Source organism: Pogoniulus pusillus, chromosome 2 (genome assembly GCF_015220805.1).
Source record: "Pogoniulus pusillus isolate bPogPus1 chromosome 2, bPogPus1.pri, whole genome shotgun sequence".
NCBI lineage: Eukaryota > Metazoa > Chordata > Aves > Piciformes > Lybiidae > Pogoniulus > Pogoniulus pusillus.
In genome coordinates this window covers 8,355,651-8,383,592 of record NC_087265.1, presented here as the reverse complement: position 1 = coordinate 8,383,592, position 27,942 = coordinate 8,355,651, and the positions used below count along the sequence as shown (strand labels likewise).

General features: G+C 43.2%; 1 protein-coding gene across 5 annotated transcripts in view; it reads left to right on the top strand.

Moving 5' to 3' along the window:
* THSD7B (thrombospondin type 1 domain containing 7B) overlaps window positions 1-27,942 on the top strand; it is a 427,787-nt gene that overhangs the window by 285,254 nt on the left and 114,591 nt on the right. For all 5 annotated transcript variants that reach the window (XM_064155654.1, XM_064155664.1, XM_064155685.1 and 2 more), the window contains exons 14-15: window positions 1,885-2,079; window positions 6,489-6,752. In XM_064155654.1, coding sequence (XP_064011724.1) covers window positions 1,885-2,079; window positions 6,489-6,752 — 459 coding nt within the window. The remainder of the gene's footprint in view (window positions 1-1,884; window positions 2,080-6,488; window positions 6,753-27,942) is intronic.

The following is a 27,942-nucleotide window of genomic DNA, read 5'->3' as shown; positions in this document are numbered from 1 at the left end:
CACATGATATAAATAGCCTATAAGCTTGGAGATGTTATGAAAATGTATTATTATTAATGAAATACAGGTCTTCATAATGTGTAGGCTATTTTTATTTATTGTAATTATTATTAATTCACTGAAACTTGTGGCAAATTTTATTATAGGCTTCCTGTGAACTCAGATTTAGACTTTAATACTTTCCTCCTCCCGTCATGACTATACCATGCCATTATCCACTCTGAAAAGCTAATAGTTACAATCCAAAAATGGACAGGGGTATTAAAAGAAAAGAACGTTGTCCTAAAATGAAACTGAGGAGAAATCAATGTAAGTCCTGAATTGTACCCTTGAAATCCCCATTTGGTTTTTGCCTGGCCCCAAAGGCGTCTGTGGCAAAATTCAGAGAACTCAGGCCCAGCCTGGCCCTGTGTCTGTTGTTGCCTATTGCTATGGCTGTTTGTCTTAGAGATCTGGTAAGGCTTTGGCCAAGGGAACAGAGAAACACTTCATATTTGTGCGTGGGCTGCAGCACGGATAGTGCTGCGTGTAAAGGTAAAGCTTGGTACCTGTGCAGTGGTTCTGCCTCTGGCCACGTGCACTGACTCTTCAAGTCAGATGGAGCTTGGCAGTGACACTATCCTCAGCTGAGACCTGAGAGTAGTTTTGTGTTTTTTTCTGTTAATGAATCCATTCATCAGTGCTCTTATAGCAAGCCCTTGTGCACTATAAAACAGACTTCTTCTAGTACAGTACGACAGCTGCACCCGCGTTGTGTGATAGCTGCAGCCACATTGCATGATGGCTGCAGGCTGAGCACTTGTGCCCTTCTTCCTAAACCACTCCATTTAGACCAAGTGTCGAAAGGTTCAGATAGCCAGAGTGTGCAAGAACATGAGGAGTAGCAAGATGCTTATGGAACTCATTTTGGAAGAGGAAGACTTGGTGTTTGCACCTTGCTACAAGAGGTCTCTTTTGTGCGTGGGGAAGTTGCTCAGTCAGTTGTTCCTTTCATCTGAAATATGGAAAATATGGCAATTTTGGAGAAAGAAGCTCTGTCTCTCTGTATATTATGATATATCACCAATGAATGAGAATCACCAAATGAATGAGAATCACCAAATGGTAGGGGCTGGAAGTGACTTTGGAAGATCATCCAGCCCAACCTCCCTGCCAGAGCACATGGGAATGCATCCAGGTGTGTTTTGAATATCTCGAGAGAGGGAGACTCTGCCACCCCCCCAGGCAGCCTATTCCAGTGTTGTGTCACCCTCACAGTGAAGAAAGTTTTTCTCATGTTTCCATGGAACTTTCTATGCCTCAGCTTTCACTCATTGGTCCATCACCGAGCAGAACCTGGCTCCATCTTCTTGGCACTCATCCATTGCATATTTATAAACAGGAATGAGGTCATCTCTCAGTCTCCTCTTCTCCAAACGAAAGAGACCCAGCTCCCTCCATCTCTTAGTCTCTTCATTTTTCACTCTGAAGCAGTTTCAATTCTGTGGGTAGCATGTGCATTACAGCTTGGGAATGCTGGCCTTGACCAAATATACTTTATAGCACATAACTGCAGCGCTCTATCTTTTCTCGTCTGGTTGTGCAATGCATCATTGGTTAAAGTGTTGCCCCAACCCTTAACAAGACTGCCTCCTTGAGAATGCTGAGTTTTTATCATCATTTAGATAACACACTGCTCAAATAAGTATATGTCTTTATGCTTTTGTGAAGCTTCTAGCACATCTTCGAGTGACACGTGAACAGTGACCTCAAAATAAATCAGCTTTATGCTATTAACCCAGGAGAGTCTATCTCAAATAGAACACAAGTCCTGACTGCATAGGATATCATACAATATATATATATATAAGGATATTTACAGATTTCTGTACCTTTGCTTTTCAGCTGTGACATGCCTGTCAGAGCACAACGACTCGGCCGATATCGGGCACTGCATGCGGTGGGCTGGAGCTATGCCATCTCTTGTGCAGGAGTGCCACGTTCCCTGCAAAGATGACTGCACATTTACTCCCTGGTCTAAATTTACAGCGTGCTCCTTTGACTGTGAATCAACCAGGAGTAGGAGACGGTCACTCACAGGTATAATCTTTTATAGCATTTATTTGATGGCGACACTTGTCAGCAAAGCTGCTCAGGGGTTTTGAGGTCGCTGGGTTTTGGGCAAAATCCAGACAGAATAGAAATTATCCTTAATTGATTTTAAGTCTGATACTGATCATTACCTGCCTTATGCATCTGTATTTTTTCTATGAGAACAGTGCAGAACAGCTTGATGGTGGAAAGCTGGTTTTAGGCAAAGTAAGCAATCTCTATGCGTTGTGCAAGTTTATCTCACTTATTAATCTGGGAAACATGGAGCAAATGCATAAACAAGAATAAAAAATGTCTGGGTTTTCTGTTTAGGACTGTTGAAATCTGGATGAAGTTTAAAAGTGGGAGCTTTTTGCTCAGCAGTATCCTATGGTTCAACAGTGCAAATTAATACCACAAAGAAAGAAGAAATAGCTTTGTTTGATCTTTTATATGTAGTCATTAAAGACCCTAGTTCAAACCATTTCACAGAGCAATCTCCCATACTTACTCTTGTGTTTTGTTATTATGTTACTTGAATGCTGATCAAACTGAAAAGCTTTAAAACTCTGTAACATCAATAGTTTGGAGCTGCTTGGTTTGTTAGTTGTCCTTTTCCCCATACACACATAGCTGAATCAAATCCAACTGAATTATACTGTTTTCAGAAGCTCTGCAAGAAATTTACTGTTATTATTGTACTGAACGCTCACATCTTTTCATATGTCTGTGTTGTGTTTGAGTGCTATGGTGTAGCCGCCTTGAGTTTGCTCCAAGAGTAGAGCTGGAACTTCAAAAAGTACTACTTTGGAGTAGAATACTAATGTTGCTGTGAAAATATCACAGTATCATCAGGGTTGGAAGAGACCTCACAGATCATCAAGTCCAACCCTTCACCACAGAGCTCAAGGCTAGACCATGGCACCAAGTGCCACGTCCAACCCTGCCTTGAACAGCTCCAGGGACAGCGACTCCACCACCTCCCCGGGCAGCCCATTCCAGTGTCCAATGACTCTCTCAGTGAAGAACTTTCTCCTCACCTCCAGCCTAAATCTCCCCTGGCACAGCCTGAGGCTGTGTCCTCTCGTTCTGGTGCTGGCCACCTGAGAGCAGAGAGCAACCTCCTCCTGGCCACAACCACCCCTCAGGTAGTTGTAGACAGCAAATATCTGCTGCAGTAATGCTGGGGAATTGAATGGCAGCAAAGTACCACTGCTCCTTTTTCCTAGGCTCATATCTGGCTGCATGGCTGTCTTGTTCAGTTGGCTACTGTTAGAATGAGCCACGTTTGTAGTGACTAACCAGTACAGCACGCAGACATAATGGCTTCAGGCTGCCATTTGTCAATATGGCTCACTAAAGGCTAAAGATTTCCCTTGCAAATAACAATCATTATTGTACCAAATGCATTTGTTTCTGCCAAAGAGCGTTTTCTAAAGTGTTCTCAGTTTCCATGCCTGTATCTTTGTAATGGTAGAAATTCTCTACCCATCCTGGTACTTTTAAATCTGAATTTTCTCTATGACCATCTGTAACAGTTACAAAATAGTATGGTCCAAACTGTCCCCTTTCTTACCATGTCCTATTTCAGACATTGGTCTGCTTTGGTCCATTGACTTGAAGTGGTTTCTGATATTCAGGTTTGATGGCTTGTCTCCTCACTCACACTGTGTTTGTGACCAAACACCACCAGCCTTTCTCAGGAGACCTAGTTGGGTTCCCATCCTCCCAATGGGAAGGAACGTGTGGTCTCAGCCTAGTGCCAGTAAATGTGTCCTGAAAAACAGGAAAAGCAGTGAACACACAATGGGCATCCCATGTGGTGCTAGTGTGGGGACATCATGAAACTGTGTAGAGCAGTTTGGAAGGATTTGCTTTTAACACATGTGAAAAGGGGAGGTCCGTGGGATTAGTGTTTGGCCTGTCTTTGCATAAAACAAGGAAATTTGAGCTGGCCAAAAGTCTTGTAAAAAGTCTCAGTCCAGAGATGTAAGGAACTGTTTCATGTTGTTAAGCCTCTGTTGTCAGCTTGTATTTTACCTGTCTCTAAGCATGCATGAATTGTACTGCCTTGTTCAACACTGTATGTCTGCTCAAGTGAATGCTTTGGCTTCATTGTAGGAGTTCATTAACAATGTCATTTACTGGGAATCTGCTAATTGTTTGCTAAGTATTTGCTTGCCTCCCACTCAGTTTTTAATGGTATTATTCATTTTACTTTGTAAGTAATCGTAGACTCTACATAGAAAATTAGTCATTACTTAGAAGCAAAAGACTTATTACAGAACATATCAAAATTCAAAGTCATTATAATGAAAACACAGGTTTTAGGTAAGACTTCAGTTAATTAATGCAGTCAGTTAATTCACAGTACTATGAATTCAGTGCATATTCTTCACTGTATTTAATGTTTCATGTGGTTTTTTTATGTATAGTATATGCTACCTCACATTATTTGATGTATATAATATTTGTTAGTGTTGAGAAATTTAATTAGAAGGAGGAAATACTATTTAATTGAAGCATTTATGTCCTTGAAAATTTTGGCAGTGCTATTTTTGGTAGTAATTTCTAAAGCAATCTGTGAAGATGATAAAAATATCACCACTGCTAATTCTAAAACTGCTTCTATGTGTGAGAAGGATGGGATGAATGTCACTTCTGCCCTTAGAATAGGGCTTTCATAGCAACTTGATTAGAGGGAAGATTCCTGCAAAACAGATGGCAGGGCAAGTTGGAAGTGAGTGTCGGATAAGTGTGAGATAATTAGCATCCTCACCTGTGTCTGATGTGCTTCATGTAATAATGGCAAAACTATGGGCAAGTCCCAAATTCCTGTGTTTACTGCTAAAGTGCAGAACATGCAGCTGTAGGGATACTCTGAGTCTGGGGCTTCTGTCAGCTTGTCAAACATGAAACGCTGGAAATGCCACAAGAGAGCTCCCAATCTATTTAAAACCTCTTAAAAGACTTTCCTTGGAGTATGTGGACTTGTACCTCTTACACCTCACATCAATTTGCTCATAGATATGTCTAGATATAAATACAGAAATATGTACTAAAAAAAAAAAGCAATGAAGATGTTGGCACTGTTTAATTTCTTTGGGTTTGTTGTCCCTTTGTGCTGACCAAATTCACATTTCCCAGTACTCTGGCAATGCAGTTTAGAAAGAGCTGGGGCTTGGACAGTAATGTTAAGGGTCTACAACTGGAGCCTTTCTCCTTGGAGGTGTGTTTGTATGCAATCCAGTATTGATGGCAGCCAGCTTGTGCTCCTGCCTATGTGTGGTGAAATGACTCAGTTCCAGACTAGAAAGAAGACTTTGGGGTTATATAACTTTTTGTTTGTTTCTAGTATCTTGTTGGTGTGCAATACCAAGGAGAAAACATTTTTGTTTTGCATCAAAGCTTTACAAACTTTTTGCAGAATTCTTTTTACTGTGTCCAAGATCCCTAAGGAACATTTTGAGGATGGGATACAGCTGCGGTTTGTTAGTGAAGATGAATTCTCCCCTTCTTTGCCTGTGCCAAGTGCAAAGATGTTCCTGAGCACAGGCAGCATGAAGATTGCTCCACGTCACACTGGCTAAGCCATGCCAAGAAAGGCATTTATTTTATCTTTAGAGGCTGTATGCAGACCTTTGTTCCCTGGAGCAGCTCTAGGGATGCAGGGAGCACGAGTTCTCTTCTTTACATTATCTCCTCTTGTACCAGGGACCTCCTCTCATCTCTAGAAGTCCTCCAGGAACAGGGCATGAAGAGTGCAGTTGAGGGAACTGTACTGCAGCTTCATTTGAATGTTACTGTTTCCTGAAGCTGCTGAAGCTTCTTTTCAAACCTGTTATACAAACAGAACAAAAGAAAACATAAAACCACCTATAACCATTGAAATGCTTTACAGCCCTAATAATTTGCTGAGGATTATCTTTTCTGTTTTCTTCAAAGTGTGGCATGTGTGCAGAGTGCATCTTTAATTTGTCTAGTAGACTCAAAGAAGTTGTGGCTAATGTGGAGTCCTCTGGAAGTTGTCCTGGCAACCATTGATTTTTGAGCAGATAGAGACAAAACAATCAATTTATTTTCATCAGATAATTAGAGAAAGATTATATTATTTAAAATTACAAAGTGTTTTCTGGCCAGACCAATATTAGAGTAAGACTTTGCATTTTGCTCCTTGCCCTACCCATCACAACAGTATTTTCAAGTTCTCTGGTTGCCCCTGGAGATAAATACGTTATCCTTGCACTCCTGAGCACTGGCAGCAGCTAATAGATGCTTCAGAAACGTTCCTGGATATTAACATTCAGATTGTCTTGGTTCTAATGTGTTGAATTCATGCAAGTATAAATAACATGACGTATTGTTATCAAAAAGTAGCAGATGTTAAGCTAACAAACAGATTTCTGTGGTTGGAACAGGGAGAAGCAGAAAGCGAGACAAATGCCAGAATACAGAACTTTATCCTCAAGTTGAAACAGAGCTGTGCCCCTGTGAGGTGTTTACCTCCCAGCCCCATGGAAATTGGTCCGACTGCATTGTTGGAGAAGGTACATCCGAGCCACAGTTGGGAGCACGACCCCACAGAGCTGCCAAGGAGTGTGGCGAAGGTGTGCGACTGCGAGCTCTTGCCTGCTACGATAAGACTGGCAGGCTTGTGGAACCATCTCACTGTAGCAGCTCAGGTAAGGAGATTTAAAAAGCACACAACGTGAGTTAATAGCCCTGCTGCTGTGCACAGTTATCCACTCAGCAGTTCCTTTTGGAGCATATCATAGCTGCGTTCAACGGATTGAACAACTTTCATGTTGCCTTGAGTGTTGAACACCATTCTTCTAATATCTTCACATTGTTCTTAATGGTGAGGTTTGCCTGAGTATAAAGTCCTGCTGACATTTCTACAGTGGAATGAAGTAGAAGAGGGCTAAAGCTGGCTACACTGTCAGAGTACCAGGTGGATTTCTTTTATTGGTGTTAAAATCTCATGAAACTATCAGCATAGGAAGAAGTGAAGCTATATTTCTATCAACATTTTGTTTGAAGATATTTCCTACTTCAAGTTTTATTTCTTTGCAATTTTTTCTTGCTTTTCACTAAAAATTGAAGTTTGTATGGTTGTTTTGAGTGAAGGAATCATGAATTTTCTTGAGATAATCAAATGACAAACCCCCTGTGATGTCACCTGCTGTCGCTCATGCTAAATACACACCTTCAGCAGCCAGTGGTCTCCTTGCAGTTTTATGCCAGTCTCAAGCTCCAGTTGATTGTGTCACTGCTTGCTGGGACTCTGGACTGTGGTTTTGTCCACATATATTTCCCATATTCAAGAAGCCTATGTCACAGAGTTGCAGAATTAACCAGGTTGGAAAAGACCTCTAGGAGCATCGAGTCCAATCTGTCACCTCACCCTTCTAACTAACTGAATCGTGACACTGAATTCCTTATCCAGCCTTCTTTTAAACACCTCCAGGGATGGTGACTCCACCACCTCCCCAGGCAGCCCATTCCAACGGGTAATTACTTTTTCTGTGAAGAATTTCTTCCTAATGTCCAGCCTAAACTTCCCCTGGCACAGCTTCCGGCTGTGTCCTCTTGTTCTGTCGCTGGGTGCCTGGGAGATGACACCAACCCCTGCCTGGCTACAACCTCCTTTAAGGTAGTTGTAGGGAGCAATGAGGTGTCCTTGAGACTCCTCTTCTCCAGGTTGAACAATCACAGCACCCTCAGCTGCTCCTCGTAGGGCTGTGCTCCAGCCCCCTCACCAGCCTTGGTGCCCTTCTCTTGGCACATTCAAGCACCTCAACATCTTTCTTAAACTGAGGGGCCCAGAACTGGACTCAGTACTCAAGGTGTGGCCCAACTAGTGCTGAGTACAGGGGCAGAAGGACTTCCCTGGTCCTGCTGGCCACACTGTTCCTGATACATGCCAGAATGCCATTGGCCTTCTTGGTCACCTGGGCTCACTGCTGGCTCATGTTCAGTCGCCTGTCAACCAGTACCCCCACATCCCTCTCTGACTGGCTGCTCTCCAGCCACTCTGTCCCCAGCCTGTGGCACTGCATGGGGCTGTGGCCAAAGTGCAGAACCTGGCACTTGGTCTTGATAAAACTCCTGGCATTGGACTGTGCCCATCTACCCAGCCTGCCCAGGTCCCTCTGCAGAGCCCTCCTGCCCTCTAACAGATCCACACATGTTCCCAATTTGGTGTCATCTGCAAATTTACTGATGCTGGACTCAATCCCCTCATCCAGATCATCAGTGAAGATATTAAACAGGACTGGGCCCAGCACTGATCACTGGGTCACACCACTAGCGACAGCTGCCAACTGGATGTGGCACCATTCACCACCACTCTCTGGGCCCAGCCATCCAGCCAGCTCTTAACCCAGCACACAGTGCCTCTGTCCAAGCCAAGGGCTGCCAGCTTGGCCAGGAGGTTGCTGTGGCAGACAGTGTCAGAGACCTTGCTGAAGTCTAGGTAGACTACATCCACAGCCTTCCCCACATCCACGAGGCAGGTCACCTGGTCATGAAAAGAAATCAGGTTGGTCAAGCAGGACCTGCCCCTCCTAAGTCTGTGTTGGCTGAGTCTGATCCCCTGGCCGTCCTGTAGGTGCCCTGTGATTGCACTTCGGATGATCTGCTCCGTTATCTTGCATAGCACTGAGGTCAGTGAGGGCAGAATTAGGAGTAGAACAAGCAGTGAGCATTGCTCCATCTGAACTGTTTGAGTAGCCATGTTTTGCACATCATCACAAGCATTATGTTAAATCAGTTTGTAGACAAAATCCCTTGTCTTAGGGGTAAATTCAGTACCCATGGTGCTCCCAAACCTCTGATGTTCTCTAACGTACAGTCAAAAGTTAAGACACCACACAATGTGATGTAGTATGTTGGAAGACTGCTGGTGAGCTATATGATGGAAGAGGGAGAAATGATGTCTCAGGAGGAGCACAGGGGGAACCTTTAAATTTTTTGAGCATATAAGGATGCAGAGAAAGAAGTGGGGCTGCTCTGTGGAGGGTCTTCAGAACAAGGATCAGCAGCCTAAGCCTGCATGTAATAAAAGGGAAAAAAACCACCCTAATGAAGTGATTCATTCCTGGACTGAATTCCCCTTGCTGCTTTTGATGACTGTTCCAGCTGGCTGCATGGACTCATAAAGCAACTTTCCATGGTTTGTGTTTCAACAATGTGCTGTTGTACCAATTGATTATTCCTCTATGGCCCGTGAAGGAGGAATGCTGTACCTTTCCCTGACAGCATTACCTTTTCTTCTGTAAAAAGGGAGCTGTTGGATTTTGAAAGGTGGATTTGCCTGTGCCAGGACTTGCTCTTTTGGAAGATTCTGGGGTTTTATCACTGCTAAATGGAGGAGGTTGTCTGTGCGTGGGCCTTTTCTGAGTAACCTTGGAGTCAGTGATATTTATGTGGCATTTTTAATAGTCCAGCTTCTGTTAGGGAGGTAGTAGAGGGTGGTAGCTCAAGGGGACTGTTCTTGGATTTCTTGTCTTCAGTTTTTTAATCTGAGTAGAAATGATTACAACAAGGCCCTGGCACAAGGTTCACCTCAGAGGCCAGAGGTTGGTCAGTACCTTACGGCAGAGCCCTGTTGTGTGCCCTTCTTCCTGCACTGTGTACAGAGTGCTCCAAAGACCTTTAGTTTTGAAAGTGGGATATAAAGGAGGGGTGAGAGGTTTCTGCCTTCTGGATGTCCCACAAGAATCATAGAATCAACCAGGTTGGAAGAGACCTCCAACATCATCCAGTCCAGCCCTGTCCAGTCAACCAGACCATGGCACTAAGTGCCTCATCCAGGCTTTGCTTCAACACCTCCAGGGATGGTGCCTCCACCACCTCCCTGGGCAGCCCATTCCAATGCCAGTCACTCTCTCTGGCAAGAACTTCCTCCTAACATCCAGCCTATACCTACCCCACCACAACTTGAGACTGTGTCCCCTTGTTCTATTGCTGGTTGTCTGGGAGAAGAGACCAACCCCCTCCTGGCTACAATGTCCCTTCAGGTAGCTGTAGACAGCAATGAGGTCACCCCTGAGCCTCCTCCAGGCTGCACACCCCCAGCTCCCTCAGTCTCTCCTCATAGGGTTTGTGTTCCAGGCCCCTCACCAGCTTTGTTGCCCTTCTCTGGACACGTTCCAGCACCTCAACATCTCTCTTGAGTTACCTTAAGGATGAATTATCAATCTCCAGCCAGACTTCTGTTTAATATCAGGGATGTACAAGCTCCTTAATTGCTACCCAGTATTGAGCACCTTCTGCTTGCTGCAGAGTGAGCTGGAAAGCAGCATTGCCTTGGTCTCTAGTGGACATGGATAATTCTGTGTGGGCACTGTGTGCCCAAAAGTAGGCAGAAAGCTCTGCAGGCTCCACATCCATTATTTAAGACCTGCCTTCCAACCAGAGCACTTAAATGAAGATAAGTGTGTTGGTTTTGGTAGCACAGGAGCTACAGGAGTAGTTTCTGTAACAAGCTTCTGGAACCTTCCCTCATGTCTAGCAGAGCCAGTGTAAGCTAGCTCCAAGATGGACCCACTGCTGGACAAGGCTGAGCCTATCAGTGATGGCTGCAGCACTTCTGGAACAACATCTTTATACAGAGGAATTAAAAAAAACAAAACAGCAAAAAAAAACGTCAAATGCAGCTGGAGAGGAGTGAGGATGTGTGAACAAAGCAGTTCAGTGGGCACAAAGGTCACTGAAGGAAGGGGAGGAAGTGTACCACATGCTGCAGCAGAGATTTCCCTGAAGCTTGTGGTGATGACCAAGGTGAGGCAGGCTGTTACCCTGCAGCCCATGGAGGTCCATGGCAGAGCAAACACCCACCTACAGCTCTTGGAGAAGCCTGTGGCAGAGCAGGTGCAGGCCCAAAGGAGGTTATGACCCTACGGGAAGCCTGTGCTGGAGCAGACTTGTGGCAGGACCTATGGACGTGTGTCAAAAGAGAAGCCCATGCTGGAGCAAGTTTGCTGTAAGGACTTGTCACACTCTGGGAGACCCACACTGGAGTAGTCTGTTCCTGAAGGACAAAGTCAAAAAGAGTGTGAGGAGTTCTCCTGAGGAGAAGGAATAGCAGAGACAATGTGTAAGGAACTGACTACAGTCCCTGTTCCCTGTCACGCTGCAGTGCTGTGGGAGAGGGGGAATAGAAAATCAGGAGCAAAGCCAAGCTCAGGAAAAAGAAAGGGATGGGAGGGGAAGCTGTTTTAAGATTTAGTTTTTATTTCTCATTATCCTACTCTGACTTTTGATTAGTAATAAGTTTAATTAATTTCCCCAAGTGAAACCTGTCTCGCCCCTGACAGTACTTGGCAACTGACCTTTTCCTGTCCTTATCTTGACCCATGAACCTGTCCTATTTTCTCTCTCCTGTCCAGTTGAAAGAAGGAATAATAGATCAGCTTTGGTGGGCACCTGGCATCCAACCAGGGTCAACCCACCACAATAAGCCCATTATTTATGGTCTCTAGAGCTGGAAGCTTTCAAAATGCGCTTCTGAACACGGTATTGAATTAATGATAGAAACAAATCATTATCCAATTAATAATTACCAGAATGTTATTCAACCATAATAAAGAAGAGCAAATTAGGGAAGCATGCAGAATTGCTAAGCCCTGGGAAATTACTCATGATAGGGTTTGTTTTTTTTAAGCAGCTCAGTTTATCTTGTTCACAATTATTATCAGGTGACCTTTTAATGTTTGCTAGCTGACCGTATTTATGACTAATTAAGCCATTGCCTTATAGATGGAAGGCAAATCACTGTGATATCTAGGCATTGTTCTTGCTTTATGAGATGTGTGTCTAAGTGTGTTTGTCATTTATTTCTTTTAGGTCTTCTGATTTCATTTCCTGCTCTTTTCCTCTTGCAGGACAGGGTTTTTTTTCTTTTCCCTTGAACCAGGATAGAAGCCAGCAGGTGTAAGACTTAGAACTCAGTTCTTTACTGGCTCCTTTTGAAGAACCTTTACAACATGTAGAAAGACCAGATGTGAACTTTGCTTTAGAAGTAGAACTAAATTCTTCCCAGACTTGATAATGTCACGAATACAAGGTATAAGATAATAAAAATTACATGGGGTGGGGTGGAGTGGAATAGAATAGGTCCATTTCCAGCTTTTCTTGAAAGCAAACTGTGGGCTTTTGTCCTCTCAGTGTTCCCTTTCCCTGACTGAAACCTGGCTGTTGAACTTAACCAGTTCAGTAGCACACAGTTCAATTTCTGCATCTGCAACTTGAGGGGAAAATGTACCAAGCCAAAAAACTGTTACAATCTGTTCATCTGTGTTTGTCAGCAGTCTAGACTTCAACTCCCCTAAGCCTATTATCTGCAAATATATGAACCTTTTAACCATGCCTTCTCAACAGGAAATGCATTTTTTCCCTATTGCTGTAGTTACCACATACAGAGTACCCCAAGGTCCAAAACCAGCGAAGACAAAAGCTGTGTCTTAATGGAAATGCACTCTAGCTTGCCTCGTTTCTTTTGTCAGGATCCAAGACCTGGGCTGCAGGAATCTCTGCCTTGATTCAGCACAGCTCATGTGAATGGTTGGGTACCCAGGTCACATATTGACTCGTTTACCTGTTCTCACTGTAATTTAAGCTTGGCTTAGTTCATAGTCATTAAATATGACAAGCTTAAAAATACAAATCGCAGACCTTTCTGAATTTTATTCCTTTCTGTATCAAACCTTTTCTCTGATGGCCAAAAAAAAACCCCACTGTAGCCTCCCCCCCTCCCCCCAATAGCTTTTATAATTAGTCTACTGCTTTATTTTATTGAGGTCATTATTTCCTTGATCACCCATTCAATAAGCCGATAAAATGAGTGACACCTGCAGTTCTTAACCTATGGTAATTCTTTTCATCCTGAATCCTTCTTCTTCTTTCTTTAATTTGGAAGTGCTTTTATGAAATTATGGGTAGAGGCAACTATCCCTAACTACATTACAAAAATGTAATTGATAATGTGCCTTAAATATATCTTCCCATCAGAATACTGCCTTTTGCATTCAGCTCACTGCTAGTCCAGAGGGTCTCTCTTCTCTAGCTTATGTTTGGAGCATCCTCTTTAGATGTGAAATTGCCCTCTTAGTTGCAGTTCATCTGCTTCTCAATCTGTTATCTGAGTTCCTCATATGATACCTGGATTTCCATCTCCTTTGTTTGAATTATTTAATGTAGGTCCTTTGTCTCTCTTGGTGTGTTTGTGTGCTATGCCAGTATTTTTTTTTCTGATCTTAGGGGACTATAGGTTGCCTCATCACCTCCAAATCAAAAGCTGGAGATTTCTGTGCTCTTGCATGGAGGTTCTGCTTTTGATCGAGCAGGCAATTTGTGGAAAGCAGGAATTTATGAAGAGCACTTTTGCTATTCAAATTTTGCTGCACTTGCAACAACAGGAACCTGGAAGACACAACAGACAAATAGATCCTGGCTTTAAATCACAGAACGGTTATCTTCAGCCTACAGTTACCTTTAAAAACTTTAATTATCTCTAAATTTATGAAGGGCACAGCAGGAATGCTCTTATATCTCCTTATTGTCAATAGTACAGTATGTTGTGGGTGGACAAATGAAAAAGGACTGGGTTTGCTCAGAGGGTCCTCCAGCACCTGCTGATGCTGGGGTGTTACTTGGTTCCTCCCAGTCAAATTGACGTAACACTGCTACTGGGAATGCTGCTGGCAAGGTCACTCCTCTAAAGTTCCAGCTTTAGTCCTGAATGGGTGGAATTAGCACAGAGAAGCACCACAAAGAGTTAAACGTTTTGGTAATGTGAAAACTCATAGGTTTTTGTGGGTGCTGCAGGGATATTCCTGCCTCCAAGACACATCAGGGCAGTGTGCGCCAGCAGTGACGATGCTGCTTCAGTCCGGATCAGCTGCGTGCCTAGTGCTGAGATTTAGGACAGTGTGCAAAGGTCATAGATCAGGAATTTCAAATCCTACTGCTGAATCCCAGGAACTTTGATTTTTTTTCTCAAAGGTCAGCCCAGAGCAGTGCTGTATTTCTACCAGAGGTGTTCCTCTGGGGTTTACTCCTCTTACATGATAATCCTGGTCACCAGCTTGATAGACATTGCATGACCTCCCTGTGAGTTAATACCACCACCTGCTCTGAAACCCTGCAGTGTGTGAATCACTGCACTTTCCTTTTAGGAGTAAATGAGCTATTTCCAGGTCACTTTTGGTCACTAGATTTTGATAATTGTTATGCAAAATGGTTTGTGTAGCTCAAAAAACTGTAAACAAAGTTTATTATGTTAAACAAAAGGAGCCAAGTCCATCCTGGACAGGTAGTAAATGTAACTTCCTACAAGGTGACAATTTTGTCCAAAAAAAATTTGTTGAAAAAGCTACATTGAAAAATTGCATGTTTATTTTTGAAAGCATAGCTAATCTGACTGTTACTGTGCAATGCAAGACCTGGAACACAAACCCTGTGAGGAGAGGCTGAGGGAGCTGGGGTTGTTTAGCCTGGAGAAGAGGAGGCTCAGGGGTGACCACATTGCTGTCTACAGCTACCTGAAGGGAGGTTGTAGCCAGATGGGGGTTGGTTTCTTCTCTCAGACAACCAGCGACAGAATGAGGGGACACAGTCTCAAGTTGTGCCAGGGGAAGTATAGGCTGGATGTTAGGAGGAAGTTCTTCACAGAGAGAGTGATTGACATTGGAATGGGCTGCCCAGGGAGGTGGTGGAGTCACCATCCCTGGAGGTGTTCAAGCAAAGCCTGGATGAGGCACTTAGTGCCATGGTCTAGTTGATTGGATAGGGCTGGGTGCTAGGTTGGACTGGATGATCTTGGAGGTCTCTTCTCAACCTGCTTGATTCTATGATTCTATGATTCTCATCACTGTCTACAGCTACCTGAAAGGGCCTTGTGGAGAGGTTATTGCTAGTCTCTTCTCAGAGGTAATTGTGATGGAACAAGAGGGGATGACCTCAAGCTGTGACTGGGTAGGTTTAGACTAGATATTAGGAAAAATGTTTTTACAGCAAGAGTGGTCAAGCACTGGAATGGGCAGTCCAAGGAGGTGGTTGATTCACCAAGCCTGGATGTGTTTAAAAGTCATTTAGATGGGGTTCTTGGGGATATGATTTAGAGTGCACCTTGTATAGTAAGGTTATCGGTTGGACTTGGTGATCCTGAGGGGCTTTTCCAACCTGAATGTTTCTGTGATTGTGTGTGATTTCTTTTTCCACATTTGGTAAATTTTATTTGAAGAATAAAATTGTAACAAGTCCCTGACTTTGTTTTTGAAAGTCTTCTGAAGCAGAAACATTTCTGAAGACAAGTTTCACCTCTGTGCTTGAAAACAGAGTCTTTAGTGGCATTCTTAGTCTAAACTAATTTCTTTTAAATGGAAATTTCAGGGAGGTTTAGCACAAACCAGTAATTCCAGATTCCAGCTACTCTTGGTTTTAAGTGGTTTCTGTACTGCCATAAATATCTTATGACTCTGGACAGCCTCATTTCTTTTACAAGGAAAATGGGCAACCCTGCCTACACCCTGCTTTTCTCAGCTGCAGACCCCCTCAGCTGCAGACCCCACACATCACAGCCTGGGGATGCATCTTCCACCCTCAAAGCGTGGGAGTAGTAGGTGGTCTTGGCACAGTCAATTAATGCTAATGTGTAGACCTTGTGTCCAGACTACTGTACCCTTCTTTTGGCATTTGGTTTTAATTAAATATTACCATACTTCAGTTTCTCTCTGTGCTTCCCCCTGTGTGTCTCTGTGGTGTATCTCTCTGTGGCCTTTTTATTACAGAAAAATGCCTCTATTACCTTCCAGGACAAAGCTTTTCAAAGACTGCTTGAGGAAAAAGTTTCAGCTAACAAATCACCTTGGTTTCTGCCCACCCCATCTCATGACATGGGAATTAAGTCTGGCTTTGTATCACAGGTGGCCAAAAGGTGTTGCCAGCTGCAGATAGGGCTATCCTACTCTTGAATCCCCACTTCAGGGTGCTTCAAAGCCACTGTCACCTTTGACTGCTTTTCTGCTATCTCAGAGCTAAACAGTTTCTAAATTTATCTCTGAAATCCTGGCTGGGTTCTCCTGTGGACCTCTTTCCAACACTTCTGCCCATCTCCTTGGCAGTACAGTGACACTCTTAATTACAGCTGTGGCTGCCAGGGGAGCTGTAAGCACAGAAACAGAACCCGTAAAGGACCTGCCCTCCATTTCTTCTTGACTACAGGATTTTTCCATGTTACTTTCCTAACAGTATTTAAAGAGCAATGATTTATTCCCTATCTTTTTAACATTCCTCTTTTCCAAAATCTCTTCACTACAAAAAAATTTGGCCTCAGTTCTTCCTTCTTGAATGTTAGAAGTCTTATCAAATGAAATTGGATCACAAGACAACTGTTCAGACATTGCTTTTCTCCATGTTTTTCTGGCAACAGAATCAAAAGTAAACAGCCATCAAAAAAGTTATTTCTGAATGGGTCAAACTGGTTATCAAAGAAGCTTATTTAAAGCGAGGTAGGACTTCCCCTGAGGCATTAGTACACAGAATTGCACATTCTTCTAGATCTTTATCTTCTTACAGAAAGCAAGCATGCATCTTATGAGGGAATATTTAGAGGATTTGCTGTTTGAGCAGCATCCTCTGTGCTGATTGGCTCTAAATATAAATCTTTACAGTGTGTCTTTTTTGCTCAAATTTCTTTTATGCTTTTTGCTGCATTCCATAAAATGACCCATTTGCAGAGGCAGCAGAACCAGGCTACATGAAGGAATGTTGTTTTTTTTCTCTGACCTCAGACAGGCTTTCTTGTGTTTGATGATCACCACCCACCTCCACTTACCAGACCACCTCTTCCCACTCTTGCTCCTGTCTATGCCTTTTGTTTCTGTTATTTGGCTAAGCCAGTTTTTCTCTGGTTTTGACAGGTTGATTAAAGCTCTTCCATGGGAGTTGGGAACATTTTTAGTGTGGAAATAGTAACTCAGTGTAGAAATAGTCTATTGGAGCTTTAGGAGAGCTTTGATAGCAAATAATGCACTGGGCGATCTACTGCCCTGATTTCTGCAGTAAGCTGTGGTAAGACTATCTCTGTGAAAAGTGGCCCTTCTCTTTGGCCTTAATAACACATTTGTCACAAACACAGCCTCTTGTGAAGCAAGGCTCTAATAAAATGTTACCATAAAAAGACAGATTTAGAATTAGCATTCTTCTCCCTTTATGTGTCATTCCATTTAATATGTCCTGTTGGAAGTATGAAGAAACAACATCTTAGCCTAAGCCTTTGCATGAAATGTGTACTCTAGTGTTAAGGTCTCTACACTTCTTCATGAGTAGGAATACTTTGTGAGCCCTTTGAGGTGTGTAGCTGTACTGGGAGGTGCCACGTACTGGTGGTAGTTCACAGAATTCCTCTTGTGTCTTACGTGTGTTTCTTTCAATGGTTTTCATTACCTTTTATACAGCTCAGGCAGATAAGTGGATGACAAATCATTTTAAAGGAGAAAGTCACAGTTTTTATATCTTTACTGCTGGTGGAGAGTCCTGTGACAGCTGGACGCAGTAGGTGTTTTAGAGAGTTAAAGGTTTCCACATCTGGCGTGTTCTGAAGGTCTTCAGAAGCAACGTTGTGTGTTTCTGCTTGTGTGGAACATCAGTCCTACCAAAGTAAGATTTCCAGTCTTTGCACATGAGCTGCTGTCTTAGGAAAATGAGTTGACTGCCTGAGCAGCAGTGAGCTTGCTTGAGCACTGCATAGAGTGATAAAGTTAGCATGACGGGGGAGATGGGCATGTAGTGGATGTCTTTTAAGGTGGCTAATGTGGTCTGCTTCATCAAAGAGTTTCAGCAACCAACTCAGGGCAACAATTGAGTTTAGAAGACTAGAGGAAATGAGCCTGAATTAGGAAATGGGGATACAGTTGAACTTCAGCTCAGTCTCCTCTAAGGATTATTATAATGATATTGATGAGTAACTGAGAATTTGTCCTACCTAATCTATTCCTGGGTCTGAGATATACTTTGAAATCTCTCTGTCCTCCAAGATTTTCCAATGAGAATGGTGTAAATTAAATCACTGACAGCCTGGTTTGTGGAAGTTCTGATATCCCTCACTACAGACAGAGCTTCCTGCTGTGAAATCTTGGATCTCATTTGTATTTGGTGACGTGAAGGAATGACCATTAAAAATGGTATTATTTAACAAGATTGGATCGCTTTCTGCTTCTGTCTGAATTCATTGGAGTCCTCCAGCAGAGAAGGTTGAACTACACAACCAGAGTGCTCAAAGTCACGCTGCAGAATTGAAACAAAAGTCTATCAGGGATTCAGTACATCAGTACTCTGTGCTGGTGCCTGCTAACGTCACAAAAATGTCCTATTTCAATCTCAAGGTTTTCCATCATCTAAATGAGTTGTGCAGATCTCCTTGCGCCTAAGCTGTGAAAAACCAGGGCTGTTCTCTTCGTAAAATCCTGTTTCCATTAGATGTTTTGTAGAGTACAGCTTCATTGAAGAAGGTCAGATGCTTTTGTATCCCTGCCCCTGTAGCAAGGTGACCTCTGATAGCTGAAGTGAAACTCCTTATCCAAGCAGGCTGGACCTTGTGGCAGATACCTGGCACTCAGAAAAGCACTCTTAGACCTTTCAAATGCTGCTAGTGTTTAGGGGCATCTTTAAAACAGCACCGGTATAATTAGAGTGTGTAGTTAGGTTTCTCATTTAATGACAATGAGGCACAAAGGAATTGAGGCAGTGTATTGATTTAGATGTATTGATAGGAGAGGTCACTGTGTCACTTGCCTCCCATGAGGGTGGGGAGGCAGGCTGTTGAGGTCACTGCAGGCTTAGAAACTTCTCCCTGCCTTTTTAGTGCCTGTGTGACCTGCTCTCAAACAGAGACACTTTGTAATACCTCTCAAGTTTGTAAATTAAAGTATATCTAAAGAAAAAAAAAGTACATTTAAAGAGAAAGATTTTTCTTTTCCCCTATCATTATGAACTTTCTTGGTAATAATTGCACTTGGACCTGATTGCTTTGTGTTCCTTTCTTCTGCAGAGTTATCTGGTTTATTCGGTCTGAAGTGAGAGCAGTATTACAGTGTACAACAGTACTTGCTAATTTTGAGAAGAGAAGGAAATAAATCAGTGTTTCCCATTCTGTAAAATGGAAACAGTCACATTGCTGTCTGAAGGAAGTTGTCTAAATGAGGCTTGTCTGTGTCTTGGGGTCATAGCTTGGCAGCTGAAATGAGGTGGCATATTGTGTTGACAGTGCCTAACGCTGTATGTTTAGGAACTGGCAGAAAGATGCTCTCCACGGAGCGCCCCAGACTCTGAAATTGAGTTTCGTAGTGTGCTGCAGCAGAGCCTGAAGCCATTGACCTTCAGGCCGTATATGATGTACTGATGGGGGCAGATATTTCTGGTGACATTTGGTGACAGCTTTCTCCCAGTGATGGACCCTTGGTTCTGGAAGATGCTTCCTGCCTGGTTCAAATTGCCCAAGTCTATATTGATCTTTAGAGCACCCGCAATGCACATTTATTTTCTGAGCGACTGTGCAATTGGGCCTCTGAGAGAAGTCAGATGTAGGAGAAAAGAAGAGAATTTGACAGATTGTGGACAATTTACTTTTGTCTTTGTGATGTATTGTGGAAGTGTGTTCACTCTTTCAAAAAAAGACGTATTTTATTATATAAATCTAATAATAATATGAGCACAATCTCAGGCTTGGTTCCAAAATCTACTTGTGCTATGAATTGGGCAGCCTGAGGAACGTATATGCTAAACAATTACTAACAAAATACAGTGGGATGGGTTTCTTTCCTGATATACAAAGCTATTCAGCTTTGTTTGGGCAAATGGGATGGCTTTCCCAGTGGCAGGCTGGTGAGCAAAGTGTACAGAAAAACTCAGCTGAGCTCCTACCCTAACTGCTATTGATCCAAGTGAATGATTTTTCATTTGTGTAAGGACTTTCTTAACATGTCAGAGCGCCCAGGCAGTCAGCCCAGCCCTTCACAGTGGGGATGCAGCCCTAGGAGGAGGGGAAATTATTTCTACAGCCAGTTTTGAAGCCTAGATTTGTGAGGTGGACTCCTGTCTGTCTGCATTGAAAGCTGCCTGTGAGCTGACTGTACACTGTGAAGTCCTATATATGTGTGCTCAGAAGGCAGAGGACGAGTCTTCCCTCCCTGGCAGAGTTCTCAGCTTGTTCTGCAATCTGTTGCAAGGAATCTGCTAATTAATGGAGCCTTCCTTATTTAGTTAAAAGATTAAATATAGCCACCATTATGGTTTGTATGTAACCCAAAGTGTAAGCTTGCAAGTTCTTTAAGGACAAAAACTGTAATGCAAAATCAAAAGAAATTAGGAATCATAATGCAAAGTCAGCATCAGCCCAACTGCCTCATCAGGATTTATAGAGGCTGTGAAATTGAGCAATAAAACCAACCTTTGGATGAATTTCAATAACAATAATGTTGAGTTAAACTTACCAGCACTTTTTACAAGTCCTCTCTGGTCTATTTAGAATCTATAATCAGTCTGCTACGAGAGCATGCGCCTTTTTGTTGAGAAGAGCAAGTGGGAATAAATTATCCAAGGTTTCATTATTTGAGCTTTGCAAAATATTTGATGTGAAAGTTATTTTTGCTCATTTTTTTTTTCAGTTGTGCATTTACTGAATGTATTCATTAGATTATCTCTTAAATTTCCCAGCTAGAAAACTGATAATGCATGAAATCTCTCAAATCTTTGTGTATTAAAGGAAAAACAAAAGATTAAACATTTGTCTCTGGCACTATTACATCCTTTTCTGATGCAACTGAAGCTGTTAATAACTTTAAGGCTCCAGAACTTACTTTACTTACTTTTCTTCACCAAGTAGTGTTCTCCCCTGAACCAGGATTTAAGTGTTTGGGCCAAACTGTTTAGAGTGATGTGCTCCCCTTGTGGCTCACAAGCTTCTGGAGCCTTTGGTCATGCCATGTGGCCCATGCTGGTCTCTGCCTTGTCTGCAGCATGTTGGGAAAGCTCTGACCTTAAAGCTGTGATTAGTTTTAGCCTCATAACTGTGCTTAATGCTGAGTTTTAAGCTGAGTTAAAACATGAGGGTTTGCTTTTTAGGACATCCCAGAGCTTCAGCTGAGCAGAACCTTGCCCAACACTAGGTCCACTAGGTCTCCCTTATAAAGTCCTTAACTATTAGACTTTCAGCACCCTGTGGATTATTTCACAGTCAGTTGGCAAATTAATGTAAATATTAATTGCAAAATGAATCTTTTTTTTTCCCTCTACCTTTGGTCTGTGTAATTAGAAGCATTCTTTTCTGTGCCACTGTCCACTCTACTCCTGCCTTGTTTGTTAAAGGATGATCTCTTTTATCTATAGCCTCCAAGGGAAATTACTGGCATTAGTGACAGTTGTGGTGATGCACTGAGCTGTTCCTCTCATAGTAATGACCTTGAGTTTTATGAAGCAACTCAAGGTTTGCTAACAAGGGTAGAACTGCAAGTAGTTTGTTAATTGAAATGATGAAATATGTTAGAGAGGACACAGATGAGTTTAAAGCCAATTCAATTACAAGTGCATCTGTTTCCAAAGCTGCTGGAGAACTGCTGTTTATTTTTGAATCACTTTTAAGTCAGCCTCTTGGAATCCTCTTGGCACTGTTCTTCAGGGCTGTGTACAGACCTTGCACCCACAGCAAATTTATCATTTAAAAGTGCAACAGTCAGGTGGATGCCTGTGTCTTCTGTTAGCTTGTAAACCTACTAATCGCCTGCTTCTCCCACCACAATCCATTTACAAATAAAGAGAGGGACGTGGAAGGACACTGCAGCCCCTCACTGGCTATACTTGTTGTGATATCTACAATATCTTGTGTAGCTGGGGAAATTGTGCTACTGCAGAACTCTCTGTCCCAGCGCTGCATTGCAATCTGTAGCTTCTTTGTGCTTCTGTGCCGTTGAAATCCACCAGCCCATCATCTAACTGCCTTCTGTCACCTTTGCTCTTTTGGGCTGCACTGCAAAAATGAGACAGTAACAGTTTTTACACCGTGTATTTGAGCCTTAACCTCCAATACCCACCAGACCATCATCCTCACTTTATTCATCTACCTGCTATTGCTTTGTCTCTTGGGCTGCACAAAAGAAATGAGACAAGTAGCGCTTGCTGCATCATGTGCTTGAACCTTCCCAATACATCCTGTGTAATTTGTGGATGCTTTGTTTATTTTAGACATTTTAGAGCAAAGACTCCATTTGTGGCTTGTAGAGCAACAAGCACATTGCTCCTAATGAATAAATAATAGTAAAATGAGCTCTGCACCCTAGGTAGATGCATTTGTTCATCCCATTATGTTGGCAATGTCTCAGTAGTAAAACAGTAGCACTTAGACATAGAAAAGGTTTATTTGACCATTCAGCTCCATTTTTCCTGCCAATTCAGGACTATTCCCAGTAGGATGTTTCAAAGGACTTACCTAACTATCCCATGCACTGGTGTTTGTGTCACTATCTGCTGCCACATCTGTGTGTGCAGCTCCACCTCTGTGGTGTTCAGTAGCCTGCTCTTGGTTCAGGTAGGACAGAAGCTCTCATCTGTTTTTTTTTCTAAATTAAATTACCTTGAATCATATTTGAGATATTAAGGAATAATGAAAAAAAAGAAGAGAAGTTAAATCTTCAAGAAATAGTAGAAGAACACATGGAAAGCAAGCTGAGCAAGACTGGGGAGAAGAGGGCGTCTTTTTGTATAGGTCTTGGAAACTCAGTGCAGTTTTGGTACTGAGTTCTGCAGAAGAGAGAAAAACATGGAATGTGATGGATGAATGAGGTGTTTAAGGATGACACTAACTAGCTGCACAAATTCAACCTTGAGTTAATCTCTCCCAGCTGAGCAACAATAACTCAGAAATGTGTTTATGCCGTTTCCTTTATTCATAATCTGCTATGGTAAGAAGTATATATAGGCAGCAGCCTGACTGTGGAAGTCTGTATTAATAGGTTGTTTTAATAGCATCTCTCCCTTGTTATTTCTTGTTTGTTTTGTATTATGCACCATTCCAATGCTACAGGTTTTCTAGGGCTGCCAATACAAGATTATTGTGGGTATTCACACTGAAGCCTTTTCAGCCCCCTGACAATGGCAAGCTTGGCTCCTGTAGAGAAAAACAAATACCCTGTTCTCATAGGCAGTGGATGAGCAGAGTACATCATCATTGACTTGTTTCTCATAAAAAGATAGCCATGAAGGCATTCTCTGTCTGAGCAGGGAGGATACATCACGTAAAGATTTTGGGAGGAAACTTTTTGTTGAATGAAGTCTTTGATCTATGGTATCTCAGTGTAGGATTGACCTCAAGTGATTGATAGAATAAATAGTGGCAGCCTCTGAGAAGAAAGTTATGTTCCTGTTTTGATTCTGTAGCATTGTTCAGGGTGGAGAATTGGCTTCCTCAGGGCAGTATGGTAGTTTAATGCTCCATTAGCTGACTGTTCTTTGTTTATACTTAATGCAATTTAGGAATATGGGTGAAGAAACTCAAAAAAATGATGAGCTGACCTCTTAGCAATGAGATATCTTTCCAAGTTCTGTGGTTCACTGAGGGATCCTCATAATGCTTCCTGGGGATGGAATACAATAGGTTACTTTGGGTTTGTTTATGGTGACTTTCCTATCCTCTTCTTTTGCATTTTATTTCTCTTTTCTTTTTCTGTCTTACACTTCTTTTTCTTACAGAGTTAGGTACCGAACTGCCAAAAGGCTAAGCCCATTTTGCCTTCACTGATAAGTTGATAACCCCTCTGTCTAATCCTACTTTGAAACAAGGCACTTTCTTTGTTTCTATTGAGAGTTAATTACCTAGGCTGTCACACAGCCCAAGGGAAAATGATGTTTCATATGGTGGTGGAACAGAACTCTTTGGAGAACTGCCTAAAAAATGCTTCTCATAAATCTATCATGAGAAAATTTCATTTACTTATCATAATGTATTATGAATTGCTTTGAGTGGCAACCTAAACAGGTGGAATAGAATATTAGTGGGATCTTTGGGAGTTTCATTTGGGTGGGGGTAGTGTGGGAGAAAGTGTCAATGTTGAAAATCATAGAATCATAGAATCAACCAGGTTGGAAGAGACCTCCAAGAGCATCCAGTCCAACCTAGCACCCAGCCCTAGCCAGTCAACCAGACCATGGCACTAAGTGCCTCATCCAGGCTTTTCTTGAAGACCCCCAGGGACGGTGCCTCCACCACCTCCCTGGGCAGCCCATTCCAATGCCAATCACTCTCTCTGTGGAGAACTTCTTCCTAATATCCAGCCTATACCTACCCTGGCACAACTTGAGACTGTGTCCCCTTGTTCTATTGCTGGTTGCCTGGGAGAAGAGGCCAACCCCTACCTGGCTACAATGCCCCTTCAGGTAGTTGTAGACAGTAATAAGATCACCCCTGAGCCTCCTCTTCTCCAGGCTAAACAGGCCCAGCTCCCTCAACCTCTCCTCATAGGATTTGTGCTCCAGGCCCCTCACCAGCTTTGTCACCCTTCTCTGGACATGTTCCAGCACCTCAACATCTTTCTTGAATTGAGGGGCCCCGAACTGGACACAGTACTCAAGATAATTGAGTGTGCATGGGTGGAGGCCCACCTAGATGAGCAGGCAAAGCTGAAATATCTCAAACGTGTGAATGCCACTGTAATGGATTGGGTCAGCAATAATTGAGATACCCAATTCCAGTGGCTTTGGAGCTGCAAATGAAAAGGCAGCGCAACGCACAGAGATAAAAGGTAGCAAAGGAACCCTGAGCACACCATATGGGGACAGGTCTGCAGCATTAGGGAAGAGTTACAGCCCGAGTTACTGGGGAAATGATTGCAGCTGTCAGGCTGCCGGGTGGCCGCCATAAAGGAAGAGGCGAAAGTACCATCAGGGAGGGAAAAAGAAGAAATAGAGCAGCACTGAATCGAAGGAGGGAGCTGCTGTTGCTTCTGGCGTTTTTTAAGTCTCTGTTTACAAAAACAACATCAGTATTTCACGTTCTTCTAGAAGGAGCATATTGCCTGGTGAGGGATACCTAAATAAATCTGAAACTTTGGTTGATACTGACTTGAGCGTGGAGAGCAGGAGAAGCAGCAGTGTATTGCTGCTCTGGGTTGATGCTTAGGACACAACATAGTTGTCGTGGAGGGGAAGATTAATTAATTGATGTGAGATGATATGTTCTAAAACTAATATTACTTATTCATTTGGCTATTCAGAACTCTCGCCACCCCTGACCACTGATCTTAATGATATTTTGATTCTTACACGGTTATGGAAAGATTCTATGGATAATATCCACATCTAATATAGCCAGCAAAAATAGATAATCATTCATTGAACTGGAAGAGACTATTCCCACAGACAAATGCCGCTTGTGGCCAATATGCTGTTTGCCCAGTCGCTGGGCTCAAGCTCTTTCTGCTATGGCAGAAGGCAGTAGAGAATTACAAAGAGGCATTTGAGCATTTACGGGGTAGGTATAGGCTGGATGTTAGGAGGAAGTTCTTCACAGAGAGTGATTTCCCATTGGAATGGGCTGCCCAGGGAGGTGGTGGAGGCACCATCCCTGGAGGTGTTTGAGAAAAGCCTGGATGAGGCACTCAGTGCCATGGTCTGGTTGACTGGCTAGGGCTGGGTGCTAGGTTGGACTGGATGATGTTGGAGGTCTCTTCCAACCTGGTTGGTTCTATGATTCTATTATTACCCCACCCATGGGGGTTAGCCACAGTCCAGACAGTGCCCAGATGCTTTCAGGGGACTCGGTCTTGTTGGATGTTGAGGCTTGAATCTTCCCAGCTTCTAGGCAAAGACGCAGACAATCTCTGACCTTGTCTCCTGGCTTCTTCTGGACGATCTGTGTGCTTGTCCAGGGATTCTAGGCAGGACCTTCAGGTGCAGAAGGCAGATGTTGTGCAGTCTCAGCACGATGTCAGGCTGGCCACACAGGCTGATTGTGTGCAGACATCCAGGCTCTGCTCCTGGTAACTGGCGGCAGCGGAGTTTAGCAGGCAAGCAGTAAGGCAGTGTGCAACAGCAGCAGGGCTGGGCACAGCAGAGAGAGCAGGCAAAGAGCAGGGAAGCAAAAGCAGGTCGTTCACCTGTCTATCTCCTTTTATCAATGTGGGCCGAGATTAATTGCCCTTTGGACACAAGAATAGCCAATCAGGATGGCAGTTAGCCAAACCATACCATGTTAGGCAACGCCACAGGCTTGCTTTCCCCTAATTTGGGAAAAGCACAGGCCTTGCACTAGGCAGGCACAAGCTAAGTGTGTGTACCTTACACCACAGGACCCTGGGCAGGCCAGACTCTGTGGCTCCAGGTCCTTTTGTGTCCATTTCCACGCTTGCCTCTCTGGTGGAGCAGAAAAATGTGCCTACCACAACAGTAGTCCAAGTTTGGAGTCAGCAGGAGGTTCAGGAATGGTAGTGCTGGTAAATCTGACTCTGTGCCTCAGCCTTGGCATTTCTCGGTTGTTTGGGGCTGTTCTCTGAGGATTTTGGAGGCCAGCTGCTTTTGGATTGGGTTTTTCCTGGGGTTTTATTGTTTCCTCCCTGCTGCAGTGACTGTCTTCTTGATAGAGTGGGGAAACCCTTCACAAAAGAAAATTGAATGAACTAATTTGGTTGTTTGTAGGTAAGGAATAGAGGGGGAGTGTTAGTGTGGGTAAAAAAAAAACAAAACAGAGAGAAAGGGCATAAAAATTAGAAACCTCAGAAATATGGTAGGGATGAAATTCAGTTATTTCCATGACCATCATTTCCAAAGCTGTCAGATGGTTGAAGCTGCCTGTAATAAAGCTTGGTCTTAGCAACCACTGACTTTCATGGTCTAACATGAAATCTCTTTTTTGTTTAAATTAAAATAGTACATAGAGATGTGACAAGCTGATAATAGAAACTTGAGTAGAACAAATGCAGCAGGGTAAGCAGGGAGGTACAGAAGCTATTCCACTGACCCAAGATTGATGCCAGTAATTCTCCAGAGACCCTGAGGGTTTGGCCACCCTCTACTGCCTTCCTGCAAACCAGGAGCTCCATGGCCAGTGTTGGGCTCTCTTTAATCTCTCTTCTCATATGCCAGCTCCTGAACCAGCTGTAGGGTTGTTTCCTCTATAGAAGAACTTTGGTTTTGACCTGAAAAACACTGCTGGATTTTGCCACAACGATGTGTTAGTCCCACAGATGTCTGGTATTCTGATTTTAAGAGGTGACGGTCTTTGGGGGACTTTTACATCGAGCCAGGTTAAGGAGAAAGCAAAGTTTAAAATGCTATTGATGAAATCCAGAATAAACAAAACAGTTGTAAAGAGAACTACCAGAGAGAAGCTGATTTCCTCTGCTTCTCCCAAGAACAAATCCTGCACTGCTCCAGCAGGCAGGCTGCAGGTAGATCTGCTCATGCATCTTGTGGGAACTGCCAAGGAGTAGCTCTGGTTCCTCTGGTTCTGGCTGCTGGGAAGAGAGCTTCTGGCCCCCTGCCCATGCCAGCTCTGGAGATGGCTGGCATAATACTAAAGGAGTGCACACTTGGGCTATACACTTAATTCTTCTGAACCAACAGTGGCCACAGTTTCATAGGTAAAATAATCACCACTTGTTGGTGCCTGCCAGCTTCAAGACAGATACTTTTACCAGCATGTGTCCTTTACATCAGTCACTATTACTGTGGCTTGTGTTGGACTAAACCAAATGTATCATCTCTACAACTACCTGAAGGGAGGCTGTAGCCAGGTGGGGGTTGGTCTCTTCTGCCAGGCAACCAGCAATACAACAAGGGGACACAGTCTCAAGTTGTGCCAGGGGAAGTATAGGCTGGATGTTA